The following is a 14718-nucleotide window of genomic DNA, read 5'->3' on the forward strand; positions in this document are numbered from 1 at the left end:
ATTATTTTGAGGATTACAAAAATGTTAATAACACCAGAAGAATGTTTCCTTATAATGTACCTATTCATAGGACAATACTAAGGGAGAGAACTGTTGAATGTATGGCAATATCTATGTACAATGCTCTACCAAAAACTATTAGAATGATCACTTGCGATAAGGATTTTAAGAAATCTTTATATTGTTTTATATTGAAATCAGAGCCATACAGTTTATCTGAATTCATTTCGTACTGTAGGAGATAGGTATGTTAATATTTTGTCTGTTTGATTCCTGTTCGATATGTTTTTTGACTTATTCCATCTTTATATCTTATTTGGTGTAATTTCTTGGAATTAATAAACATATTATTATTATTATTATTATTATTCGCAGCTCAAAAAGGCTAGTGAAGATTTTTCACATTGAAAAAATGATTGGAATATTGAAAATAGAAAATTGTTTATCTGTTTTCTTAATTATTTAATTGTTCGATGAACGAGCGGATTTTTTTCGGATTAAATTACGGAAGCATCGGATTTTTTCGGATTTTTTTGTCAGATATTTCGGATTTTTCCTTAAATTACCATTGGCAACACTGCCAATACCGGCAATACCGGGATGTAGTGGCGTACGTGACTAAGTACACGTTTGTTCTAGCACCGATTGTTTACCATTGAACTCAAGAAAGAGTTCTTTCTTGAGAAAGAACTCAAGAAAGAGTTCTTTCTTGAGTTCAATGTTGTTTTCCTACCATATCAGTCGAATTCGTTTGGCTCTTTCTTGAGTTCAGTTCGGTGCTTGTACAATCGTCAATCGTGTACTTAGTATGCCACTACATCCCGGTATTTCCGGTATTGGACGGTTGCTCACCAGCATTTTACCGGCACCAATCAGCGGTCGTCGTGTGTGCCAGTTCTGTATAATAATAAAGCGATGAAAAAAAAAATACACTCATGCAGGAAATTGAATTGCCTTTCCAAAAAGGTGCTACTCGACCCCTTTTCCCTATTCAAAAATGAGAGCTGTGAGGGGTAGTGATATCAAACTCATTTGAACTCCCTTATTTGTCCCCCTTTCAACAAAATTTGACCTGTCTGAGCGTTTTTTCGATATTCCATCCTAAATCTCAAAATTCGGGGTGGAATGTTATGGATGGCCCATCCTGTATAGCCCCATGGTCAAAGATTAGAAATTATTGAGATTAATCTTTGCTTTGCCCACTGCCACTGTACGACTAAAGTGATGTGAGCACCATCTGTGTTTCAAGATCAAGACCCTAAGGCTAGTTAAAATATTAATTCGAGGGCCATTTGCAGAAACATATGAAATTTTGTAAGATTCCCATTGAACTCTATGGTTCCCATAGAGTTCAATGAAGATTCCAGATGGCCATTTTGATCAAAGAGTAGTAGTGTTCTGTGGTAGACACCAGAGACTACAACGTCATAGAGAAAGTCTCATAGAGTCATAGAGAAAGTCTCTGAACAACGTCAACAAACCTCAAATCAAAGAGTTGTTACTCTTTGCTCAAATCGTCAAACTTCAACCTCAAATTTCGATATCAACATCAGTAAACTGACGTTTCTTATTGATAAATAATAAAATAAATTTAGGCTGATTTTCCGATTTAGGTGAACTTCGCCCCTAATATGTTTGAAAAGCTTATGTTTTATTGAAAATATGGAAGGTGAAGTAGATCTGATTGGTCAATTAGAAAATGATGGTAATTCCAAATTAAAAATTCTCACCATTGTATGATATCATACCTTTTTCAGATTTTTTCAGTCATTTCTTGAGCCAGGATTCTAATTCTGAGTTCTGCGATCATATAGCAATAAGTGATAAAGTAAAAAAACTCGGCGAAGGAATCGAGTCGATAACTAAAGAATTACAAAAATGTGTTTTGGATAAATATGAAGATCTTCTGAAACAAGCTGATCACGCAACAAAACTAGAAAATATTTTGAGTTTAATGAATAGCCATGTATATAATTTGGTTGCAAACGCTGAAAAATTAAGAAATCAGGTGAATATTGAAACAACTGAAACGTAGTTATGAATGGAAGAGATTGAAAAAGTAAAATCGTATCTTGCTCATCATTTTAGTAAGAGATCCGTTTTCAGTACTTCATTTCAGTCTCTATGTGAAAAGGGTTTTCCAACAATTTATTAACACTGATGTTCAGAGTAACATTCTGGTGAGCTTTAATCTTAGACAGGAATTCTCCTGTAGGTATCTTCCTCATTTGTAGGCGAAATGTCAGATGAAATTCTGACAAGATTGAATCTAAAAAGCCCAGAAACTTGAATTAGAAACTAGAGGTCTCACAAAATATACCTCAATTCCAAATCTGGTTTTGGTTATTGCCAAAAATTGAGAATTGGCCTCAATTTAAACATTTAAAATTCATAAGAATGCTTTCTATTTTTGTACATGGTGGGCAAAATTGGTGATACCTGAACTCCAACGTTTTCAACCCAAAGAGATAGGGAAAAATTCATGGCACATTACGGTCATCTTTTTTCGAGAAACTAATAATGCCATCAACTGCATTCCTCTATCTTCGTTTGTTTTAGAGTTATAGGTCAAAATTAAAATTTCAAATTTGGTCATTATCTCCGTTTCTCTGCTAGGATATTGAAATGAAAACATCATACAGACACTTTTTTTATAGCAATCCTGTGGCGTACTATGATTTTTCCTCTATCTCATTGGGTTAAAAAGTTGTAGTTCAGGTATCACCAATTTTGCCCACCCTGTACATAATAAAATAAAACTATCAGGGTCCCGATTCTCGAATGTGTAGGAATGCAATCCTATAGGAAAAAAATGACATTTCCTATGAAATTTTCAATTTCTGTATTCTCGAACTGAAGTATGGGAACATATTCCTTTACATTTCATAGGAACTGCTTCCAATGGTTTTTTCTATGGGAATGAGCTTTTTCCACTGGGAAAATTTTGACGTTACAGGGTCGTTTGACGTTTATGTTTTCATTTCAACAGTTTCGCGAATCAATATTTTTCGGAATTTAAGATTAGGAACATATTCATTCATTCAATCTTTTAAAATGTGCCTGGCTGGTCGTCATCAACACATGGAATGAGCTGCGTTGCAAACTCCGCAACGATAACTGATCATCATAACAATCACCAAACACTTTCGAAAGATTTTCTTCACAACACAAAATATTCAAAGACTCTTTCAACTCAGGGAGCTCCAAAATGTGACGTGAGGAAAAGTAATCATCTCACCGTAACGACCATTTCGGAATTATTTCCTCTGAATTTGGATGTTACAGTTTTATATCGAACATATTCATTTCATCACATTTATTTTATTATTTCACCCCTAATCCTGAAATATTTTTTTATGTTCGAGAACAAAACAAACAGTAGAGAGAGAAAATTCAGCGTATATTATCATTGTAAACTAAATTATTATACAACAATTGAGGAACAGGAAGACTATGTAACAATAAAACAAGAATCTGAATATTAAATGATTGAACTCAACAAGAAATAACATTTCATCAAACTAATCTGAAAACTTAATGCTGACTTAATAATACATATACGTATGTACATTGTACATATATAATTATTTAGTACATGCCTTTTCGCCAATGGCCTCTCAAGTCCTCAGACGCCTTCATTATTTCAATGAGAAGTTTTTTCTACTCCTTATTGATACTGGCCCCTCTTCGATCTTTTTTATTTCCGTTTCTATCCCTTTTTCTTAGCTGTCTTATGTATTATCTTATGTATTATGAACAAGAAGTAATGAAAATATATCAAAACACATTGAACACAAATCATGAAGTTTTCATTCATTGAGTTCAATGACAAAATAACATAACCTCAAAACTACATACCACAGAATATGTTACATATTACCAACATAATTTACATATTTTTCATTGGTGTATTCGTTAAAGGACAAGATACTATCATCGACAAACCTCACTCTGTCAATCATCTAGGAAAAACTATTCCATCGAATTCAAGAATAGGTATCACGTCAAATTATGATTTCCTATGGGAACTGAAAGCATGGGATCAAGTTCCTATAGGATCTAATTCCTACACATTCGAGAATCGGGCCCCAGAACAAAAAATGGTTTTTGTGCAAAACTACTGAGATACCCGACTCCGACTGTCTACGAAGGAAATTTAAATACTTTTAAAATGAGGTGTCACTTGACCTATGTCCCTCATTTGAAATTTTTATTTCGAAATACCCCAATGGTGTGCCTAATTAATGTAGGCTACTTTTTTCGACAAATTTCATGTTTATGATGATTTTAACTAGAGATCATAACCATGAAAACTATTCGAGATAAATTATGAGTTTTTTATTGAATTCCTAAAGAGTTTTCAAGTCTGCTTCAGTGCAATTTTTCGAAAAAGACCTTTAAAAAATGTCATTAAGTCCATTTTTTCCTATGACATGCCCTGAACTATTTTGTCTACTGGATACCCTAGTGGGTGTCTTCATTTTTATGGAAACATTTTAGGCTTAAAAAAAATATTTTTCAAAATTCATTTGAGAAACATTTTAGGCCTAAAATGAGTACTTTTTTAGATTTAGTTAAGGCCAGAAATGTTTTCATAAAAATGAAGACAACAGATTAAAAAAAGTTCAGGGCATTCCATTTGAGACAATGGACTTATTGACATTTTTTAAAGGTCATCTTAGATACGAAAACCCGATACTTAAAAACTCTTTGGGAATTCAATTAAAAAAAATCATAAATTTATCTCAAATGGATTTCCAAAAAGTGGCATACCTCAAAAAGGTACACAAACATTATGAAAAGTGGGGTAGTTCGAAATCAGAATTTCATGTAGACTCAGAATAAGATTTTGATATGAAATTGAGTATTCTCATTCGAATGAGAAGGGTGGTATCATGTTTCACCACTTTCAAATCACCCTATAAAGTAGCATAATTCTAGCTTAGGAGCAAATTAGAGTCAATTCCGCCAAAGTTCTCCTAGTACAAAATTTCTTAGAGTTTTCGAGCTCTGTTGACACAGCCTGTATATCTCTCATTAATAACTAAGATCATGTGAGATATTTGATTTAATGGAAACATTTTATAGATAAATGTGCCCTATGAAGCTCTTAGCAAGCATACTCAAGTATTAGGAAGATTACATCTGGCTAGTCACATTCTGAGACAAGTTAGTAGGATTCAACAACTGAGCAAAAGACTAAGTAATACAAGTGATCCAAGTCAAAAAGCTTTGATTCTTCAGGAATTAGGTAAAGCTGAATTTTATATTTTTTTTAATTATTAATATTATTAAAGTTTAATTTTTCAGAGCAACTAGCTTCAGATGAAGATTTGAAAGATATTCACACGGTGACTGCAGAATTAAGAAATATAAGAACACAGCAGCAGAAAGTTGTGCAGTTAGCCACTGTGTCTCTGAATCAAGGAATAATCAATGAAAATTCAGTGCAAACTACATCTGCCTTACAAGTAAGGGATCATTATAAAGTTAACAATAAAAACTTGCTTGTCAGTTCATCTTTTTCATAAAATAAATGAATTGAATGATAAATATTTTTACTAATGATATAACACCCATTACATTTTCAGATTTTTATAAACTTGGGAACTATAAACAAGGTTCTAGATAACCTCATATCTTCAACTTTGTCAGAATGCAAACAGAGTATAACCTATGCCTTTGAGTCAGCTTCTAATACTAAATCCAAAGCAGGTCAAGGTAGAATTTCGCTTTCATCTTCACAAGGATTCAGAACAAAAATTTGGACAGAATTAGAGAAAGCATTCAGTGAGGATATCCATCAGCATTGCAAACAAGTGAGTTATTGAAATAGCCTTTTAATATAAGGTGCCTTCCAGTCAGGTGAGTGATACCACATGCTTGACATACTGGACCTTCAGGCCTGTCATCAAGGTAAATTGCGAATGGGCGCTACTTGGTTAAGAATTTAAACCCATTTGCATACTTATGCAGATTCGGATTTCATTGTTGCCTGTATATCTTTACCTCATGTAAAAACGGGCCTTTATCTCTCTGTTGTACAAAATGCACTATAAATGAGTGAATCACACTAAGCCATTGGAAATCAATTAATCTTATGAAAGTTTTTGGATTTTAATATAAGATTCTATGTACTGACTTGTTTCAACACCACTCAAGAGGTTAAGTGGTTGGTGCATATTTTTATCAGTATCCCTATAGGCCACTTCCACTATGTATAGGAAAAATACGCTGAACATGTATCCCTGATATTCCAATTATATTCTTAGATGTTTATAAGTTACTGAAAAGAATGTAAAAGTGATTTTTTTTCAAATTTATTGTACAATAATGACACTATATCTAGAAAATAATAGTTAATAAATAAAAAATTACTACAATCAATGATTTATTCATGTGAAAAAAGGTCCAGTTATATGCACATGCATTTTCTGCTCAACTAAATCCGATTTTGTTGGTATCATGATGAAAATTCGGGAATTCTGGAATGACTTGAATCCTCAGTTTCATCATTGAACTCACACTGGTTGATTTAAATTCAATCAAATTGAAATAATATCATTGATCATCCCTGTAATAGACCAGAAACCAAAAAATTAAAACGGATGAAAAGACTGTCACATTGTACAATCCTTGAGGAGTCATACTCTCACATTACTTGGCGTTTTATCAATTCTTCGAATTGTGAAATTCTGAGCCAAAAAATTATTTTTTCATCTTTGACAATCTGTATCTCGAAAACTGTACCTGCAATTTTGTTTTGCCACGGAAAACTTTCCAAGCAGGTCAATATCTAGAGTATAATCAAAAGCCATTTTCCATTAAGAGGGTTGTGGGTCCTTTATTCTATGTCTAGCTCTACGAATTTCTTTAATAGGAACATCTTTCAGATCTAATCTATAATAGTACATAACCTAGTCATACCAGTAACATCTAATATTTTTAGGTAAAATTTCTACAAAGCTGTCTAAATAATTTGAATCTTCAAGATAAAGAAATAGAAGTAGCAGCTAAATTCTGGTCATTGTTAGGTAAAATAATACAAGAACAAATAAATGCTGCGCCCTATTCAATACAACAAATGCTAGAAGAAGATTATCCTAGACTGCTCAGATGTTACCTAGATATATCAAAAAAACTTAATTATGAATATTTCACCTTTGAGTAAGTTATCTATGTTAGGTGAATTGAACTATGAAATAACATTTTGCTTTCAGTCGAACAGTTTTGGAGAAATGTGAAACTGCTTATTTGTCAACATCACTCACTACATTATTAGATCCTACCCAGGAAATGTTTTCAGTAGAAAATTGTGTTGCACCTTCTACTGATGACATAGACAAGATTGTTCGTATTATATCAAGGTATGTCCTAAAAAATAATTTCAGTACAGATCGAATCTTCAATGTTATGTCAAAAGAGTGTTCACAAATTTTTGATTTCAAAATTCGAATAATATGCTTGAGCAGCATAAGCATTATTATTTTATGGTTTATGAGTTGCTCCAGTTCCTAGCAGAGATATGCCTCAATATTGAATAATTTTCGAAAACAATTTACACTTCAGAGTGCACAAATCTATTGGGAACATGCTGCAGATAGAAACTTTAAAGCTATGGAGCACAAATTTGACACGATTGAGTGGGTTTTGAGTGCACCCTCTGGAGCATTGCATAGCCTATTGAATTTGGTGAGAATTGATTAATCTGTTTCCAGAATTTATCAAGAGACTGGGTCTCTATTTTAAAATTGTTGAATTGTGTAGTAAGAGAAATTTATGAGTGTAGGTATACTGGTGTATAAGGTTTCAAGGGTATTTAAATACTGTTTGTCTGAGCCAATTTTATGGCCTGTACGTTCAGATTTTACATAGAAGGTGATTTTGAAGTTACATGTAGAGGAACTGATATGATATTTGGTGCATGTATAGTCACTCATTATTACGCCAGGCAAGACTATTTTTTTTAATGGTCACCATTTTGATCAATTTTACTGGTGAGTTTTTTACTTTCGATGTTCACCGGTGCACATTTCACGAAAAATCGCCTAATGTAAGTAATAGGGAATATGTTTCGTCAATAATTTTTATTCCCGAAGATCGAACGGCCGGTCATCACTTTATTCACTTGCATTAGAAACAAAATCGGATTAAGTATCCCGGGATAAATTAACATGGATTACCCTCGATTGCAGATGGTTTTCTGATAATGAAAGTAACCTTCTGTTTAATCGGTGACTTTTCAACTTCGTCATTTTGAATGTTTTCTAGGCAGTTTTTGGTGCAATGGTTCACTTTGCCGAGTTCTGCCACCTGTTGAAAATAAAGGGTAATTTTTTAAAACATACCCCATATGTACGAAACTGCGGGACAACTCCCGAGTAGGCGAAAACTTCTGATTTCCCATGTCGCCTCTTCTTGGCGCAATTGTACATGATACAGGTGATCCTAAAGACCGGAAGAAAAATGAAGAAAAAAGGGAACCAATGTGCGAGTGAGTGGCGCTCGTATTATATGGGAATTTTTGGGTAATCCCCCACAACTTGCTTCTTAGGTCGTTCATTGAAGAGTTAGATGTTATCGTAATAATAGTAGGGTATTCAGCTACCTTTTGAGTAAACCCTGCTGCTTCTAGTGATTTCTCATTCTGCGCATGAGCAGATGAGAAGTCCAGTAACCACAGTTGTTGACTGTAATTTCCGGCTAGGTTGTTTACGAACTAGGTGTTCCGTTACGCGCCAATTACGCCAAAATTTGTCTCTACTTTCTACTCCTGTTAAGAATAATTTGTGCAGCTGGCTCTCTTGGATGGAATAAATAAATAATTTTTTGATTAAACTCCATATCCGAAGTGTTCATCTGTTTTCCAGACCAGTTATTTACCGCTTTCTAGATTTTCATTTTAAATACCTCTCCTTTGTTCCAGTAATTTGAGCGTGGCTCTAATCGAGGAAAACCTAAGTAGAAAGATCAGCAAAAACGTATCGAAATGTATCAAGATGTTTGCCGTCAAAACTGAACAACAACTAGATACTGGTCCAGACTCCGCACAGGTCATCGGCGGAAACGCTAATATAGGACAACAAAAAAATGTACAGCTCGCCAATCGTCTCAATTATTTTCAGAGGCAAATCCAAAGGATATTATCTAATATGAATGAAAGCTTGTCAAACTCGAAAATTGAGATAATATATGATGCATTAAATGGTATTGATGTTCTCAGTGGAGCTATTATGCAACCACTTGTAGGTGAGTCATTTTTATTCTCACCTTTATTCCCAATAATAAGCAGATACATGGCAAGATACAAGAAAGTGAAAGTGTCTTTAAATTGTAAAAAAAAACATAAATGTATATAACATTTATATTCCTTTACAGTACGAATGTGACTAATTTTAAGCATCAGTAACTTATGGGATCATCATACACTTGCAAACTTCAACATATTGATCTATCATATGCACACATAAATATTTTGCTGAAAATCAGTGCAGTGGCATTTCGAACTTATCATAAATATACTGCTCAACAAGAGTTAGGGATATCGAATTCAATCGTTTTTAAAAGTATGTAATCTTCGATAATATCGCTGTAAAATCATTTAAAACTGAATAACAACTTGAATCGATCCGATCAAAATCAGTATGAGACATTTACTCAATCTGGTCGCCTTTTTTCTGAAGTTTGGTTCTTTGCATATGCTTCATGAATGTTCTTATTTTGAAATGAAGTCAGTTTATCAAGGGCTTCGATTTGAAACGAGTTTTCTGAAAATGCCAAGATGTGAATTAACAAACGCTGAGGCTAATAGGGCTATCGGAATGCCACAGGGTGGCCTAACTCAGGTTTTTGTAGCGGAAAGGCTCCAAGTCAGCCAAAGTGTGATATCTCGACTTTAGAATAGGTTCAGGGAGACATGTTCCGTGTTGGAAAGACCAAGGCTTGGTGGGCGACGAAAAACAACACCTGCTCAGGATCCTTTCATCACCGTTTCGACGAGAAGAAACCCTACATCTACGTGTTGAATGCTACGGAATACTCTTCAAAATGTAGATGGGGTCCAAGTTTCCATCGAAACCATCAGACGACGTTTGAGAGAGGTGAATCTAGGTTCTAGACATCCATTAAGAGGAGTTCCATTAACACGTGACTATAAGCGTCATAGACTGGAATAAACATATCAATTGGAACGATCAATGGCGTAGTGTCCATTCCACTGATGAATCCAGATATGGACGATTTTCAGATTTTCGAAGAATAAGGGTATGGATAATCCCACGCATACCCCGTAATCGTCGCTATGTCCAAGAAGTCCATACATTCCGAGGGGGTAGTGTTATGGTATGGGCCGGGATATGTTTCAACGGGCGCACAGATCTACACATTTCTCCTGGGAATATGACCGCCTTACACTATAGGGAGCATGTCATTGACAATGTTGTGCCAAATTTTCACGCTGCTATTGGTGAAAATTTTCAACGATAACGCTAGACCGCACCGTCCAGCCATAGTTGAGAATGCGTGCGAGGAGCTTGGTATTCCACATTTACCAATACCTTTGCACTCACCAGATTTGAATTGCATAGAACATGCATGGGATATGATCCAAAGAAGATTGGATAATCATCAACCTACCCAGGAATCCTTAAATGATCTGAGATAGCTTCTGCCCTGCTTATGGAACAAAATTCCTCAAGAAATGTTCAACAGCCTCGTGTGTAGTATGCAAAGAAGATGTCAAAATGTTATTGATGCCCGTGGAGGCCATACATTGTATTGATAGTCTTAAAATGCTTGAATTCCCTGGGAAAAAAATTTCGTTATTTTACTCGATTTTTCTTAACCATCCTATATACGCTGAAGACCTACAGGCTAAAATAAATTTGCAACTTTAAATCATATTGATATGAATTTTCATCACAAAAATCTTATTTTAACTATATTTTTTTGCAATTTGAGTCAATATCCCTAACTCATGTGGAGCAGTTTATTAAACCTTGGTTTTAACCTTAAAACGGCGAGGTATATCTAGATTTGTGTACCAGTTAAATCGAGAATTTGATTGATAAATGATACTTTTCTTTCTTTACATATTTTCCTTATGAAGATCAAGGATGTCTCGCATTTTGTCTCCCCACCCAATATTAGACCCATGTCCATGGTGAATAAAATTCTCCCTTTCTTCGAATCTGTGTATGGCGCAAGTCAAATAGATTATTTGAGAGAATTCCGTTGAAAAAATTTATAAATTTTATCATATTCCTGAATCTTGATATTTAACCTTTGTTTCCAAAATCTCAAAGGAAAATTTCTTATTGACTTCTTGGTGCATTACTCATTGGGTGCTTGTGAGAAATTGAAACTTTAATGAATAATTTTATGGGTACTTGTGGCGAACGTGGTATCAACATCATTCGATCGATATTTTGCAGTTTCTATCAATTCAACAGTGGAGACTATTATTGTTACCATACATGTTGAAGCTGATTGGACCAAGTTGCCAGCTGTCAACAAGCAAACATCTTGTAGTCCGTATATGAGAGAATTGGGTCAGTTCATAACTCGAGTCTTCAATACTTATTTGGCTCAATTTGAGAACAAAGAAGTATTGCTTTCAAAGTAAGTTCATACAATATTAATTTGTAGTCTAGAGAAATCGTAATTAGAAGGGAAATGTGGGGATGGAAAACTAATTTATCTAAATTATTAGTTAATTCAGAAATTTTCACACAAATTTCAATTAACTAAAAATACTCATTAGTGTATGAGCAAATATTCTAGAGAGATTTTTATTTTTAACTTTTGATATTTGATCTATATACGGATCAGCTGTAATTAAAAATAACTCATTAACTTATCTTATATTCATTTATTTTTATAAATCAATTACTTGAAAATATAAACCAAATTAAAAGGATTATTCTAGATTATGTCTCAACATATTTTTCTGATTTCATAGCATAACAGTTTACTTTCTTTATTTTAGGTGTAGCGAAATAGCTATGAGATGCATTGAACTATTCGTTAGACACACAACCTTATTGAGACCAAGTTCTCCTATAACAGAGGGAGGAAGACAGAGGCTGAGGGCAGATTATGTTTATCTAGAGTCTGCATTGAAAATTTTATGTCCGAATTTATCAGAGCTTGGTAGACCCTATAAACTTCTGAAAGCAATGACCTCACTGATAACTTTATCTCCCACTGAAATCATTGATAGTTATACTGAAGGGAGTATAGTGCCTCCAAGTACCGTTCTGTTGTTGCTATTTTCTCATGCAGGAACAGAACTGGCAAGTCCTCATCAAAACACAGGATGGTCTTTGCAGAAATTGTCTGCTTGGTTAGATCAGCACCAGTCCGAATCGGACAGGTTAGATTTGATGGCTGGCGCTCTGCAGAGGTATGAAGCTTTGATAAGACAAAAAAATTCTGTTAATTATGATCCAGTATATCCCCTTATGTCCCAATTTCTTGAAAAAGTGATAAAAGCAAATAAATAAATTCAATATGGTATTATAGGAAAAGGACTCATTATTCTTTTCCTGTCAACTTGATTAGAATAATAGCTGTTAATAACATTAGTCTTTTATCGGACTGCTGTGACCTCCAGAATCTCATGCGATATCTTAGTCATATGAAATGGTAGTTTTTTGGTAACACCAGTGCGGTAGAAGGTTTTTCAACGGAATTGTGTTTTTTGGGGTGCTGAATACGATCTGAAGTTTGCTATCTCGTTGTAGAACCGGCTCAGGCCGAAAATAGCTAAAAACCTCAAAATTTTCCGACTTTTCCCGGTTTTCTGGTCATACCTTACAAACCAAGTATCGTACGGAAAATGTCACTGTAGTTGAAGAATATAAAATTCTGCATGGATTTACATTTCTCAATTTAATTGACTGTTGAATTCATAAGCTTATCCTCGAGAGTCAGGAGTGTTTTAAAATGAACCATAAAGGGGCGCATATCTATATCGCCACGGACAGCCAGGCCACGCTGAGATCCCTGGAAACACACTGCCAGGAATTTCTGCTTACATGGGAGTGCCGTAATACCATAAAGCAACTGACCAGAGGCAATAAAGTACTCTACTACGGGTAGCAGAACGCTGTGGTGTTGAAGGAAATGGAAAAGCCTCTGAACTTGCAAAAAAACATCAAAGTTAACACCTGCTGGACCAGAGCCTTTCTGTGGTCTTGGAAAATACCAATATTAGGCAGCGGTTCAACAATGGGAGTTGAACTTGAACAACAAAAAAACCCTCTGAAGAAACATTCCTGGACTTACTTATTCAAAGAAATTCCTGATGATTTCACCGACTGCGGGCAGGGCACTGTCGGTACAAATATGACTTGTACCATATGGGAAAGTCAGCAGATGCAGAAACAGCTGAATACATGGTATGCAACTGTCCAGAGCTGGCTGGCCTATGAACCATTTATATTGGGAAGCCGTTCCTGGATACTCACGAGGTAACGGCCAAGGCCCCTAAAGATGTTGTCGGTTTTATCAACATCATTGATGACCTCCTTGGCTACGAATGAGTAAGGTAGAGAACAAAAGATCTACATGGTCGCAGTTCCTGAAAGGCTAATAGAGTCACAACGATCGCGGTTCAATTTATAATAACAATAATCCTCGTCAATCCAAAAAGGACAATTTTTAGCAACTTTGCGTGAAAAAAATCTTTGAATGAAAGTTGTACTCAACGAAATATTGTGAGCACGAACATTTTAAATTGGGATCATTATATACGCGTATTACACTGATCATTTCTTCACATTCCCTCCAAACGTTTACTCAACAAAATGAAGGGGTCCAATAGTAAAAACTTGTGTCTTTCTTCATCTTGAACCCAACTGTTGTCAACCCTAAGCATAGACATAGAGACATGGACTGAGCAATGTCAGCATGAAATTGGCTTTTTTTATAGAAAGAGAGAAACGCACGTCGGGAATGCAGTTGTCTCTTTTTTGTTCACAATGTTCACATAGAGGTGACTGTAGACCAATCAAAATTCTAGAAAGAGACAACTGCATTCCCGACGTGCGTTTCTCTCTGTCACTTTTTTTGACCGTATTTCATGCATAGATAGAAAGGAAAGGCACAGTCCATGTCTATATGTCTATGACCCTAAGTTACTTCCCCCTTCTTCTTTTGTAACCCATGTTGGAGCATGATTGGTCTCACAATCATAACGTTGATTGAGGGTTACAGTCGCACGACTAATCAGACCATCAAAGCTCTGAGGTCTACTAGTCTTTATACAATGACCCTAGTTTTGGTCGATTCACCTACACTGCTCAATGATTCTATGTCATCAGCAAAGAAAAGGATTCGAAGCCAAGCTTCGCTAGCCTGTGTAGTAGTTCGTCAACTACTAACCTCCTTAGCAGAGCTCGATTTTCGAATCTGAAGAAATTGGATCCTATTGGAACATGATCCCATGATGAATAGCATTGAAAGCAGTTCCTTTGAAATGTGAAGAAATATTTTGAAATTCTATAGTCCGAAGTAGAGAATTTAAAATTTTTCATCGGAAATGTCCCTTTTTTCCATCGGATGGCATTCCTACACATTTGAGAATCAAGAGCCTGGAAGTGTATCGCTAGCTGGATTGATTACCCATCGGTGTTCCAGCGATCCTCGTCGTCAACACTTATACTTCCTTTTTATACAGGCATCATTCACCCCTCGCTTTTTGAGTGTTGTGTTGTC

The 14718-nt window shown here is 35.1% G+C and overlaps 1 protein-coding gene across 1 annotated transcript; it reads left to right on the forward strand.

Annotated features, from left to right (window-relative positions):
* Positions 1-1523: 1523 nt before the first annotated feature.
* On the forward strand, positions 1524-12522 carry LOC123311786 (conserved oligomeric Golgi complex subunit 5). The gene is made up of 10 exons (XM_044895876.1): positions 1524-1705; positions 1758-2008; positions 5089-5251; positions 5311-5471; positions 5592-5819; positions 6950-7167; positions 7221-7367; positions 8927-9249; positions 11433-11619; positions 11987-12522. The coding sequence occupies exons 1-10, from the start codon at positions 1663-1665 to the stop codon at positions 12501-12503; spliced, it is 2238 nt and encodes a 745-aa protein (XP_044751811.1). The 5' UTR covers positions 1524-1662; the 3' UTR covers positions 12504-12522.
* Positions 12523-14718: the final 2196 nt, after the last annotated feature.

The sequence above is a fragment of the Coccinella septempunctata genome, chromosome 4, assembly GCF_907165205.1.
Source record: "Coccinella septempunctata chromosome 4, icCocSept1.1, whole genome shotgun sequence".
NCBI lineage: Eukaryota > Metazoa > Arthropoda > Insecta > Coleoptera > Coccinellidae > Coccinella > Coccinella septempunctata.

Bases quoted from the DNA above. Each gene is read 5' to 3' on its own strand.
- LOC123311786 (XM_044895876.1), top strand. From the start codon at position 1,663: ATGGAAGGTGAAGTAGATCTGATTGGTCAATTAGAAAATGATG. The intron at 1,706-1,757 runs GTAATTCCAAAT...TACCTTTTTCAG, and splicing joins TGGTCAATTAGAAAATGATG to ATTTTTTCAGTCATTTCTTG. The intron at 11,620-11,986 runs GTAAGTTCATAC...TCTTTATTTTAG, and splicing joins AAAGAAGTATTGCTTTCAAA to GTGTAGCGAAATAGCTATGA.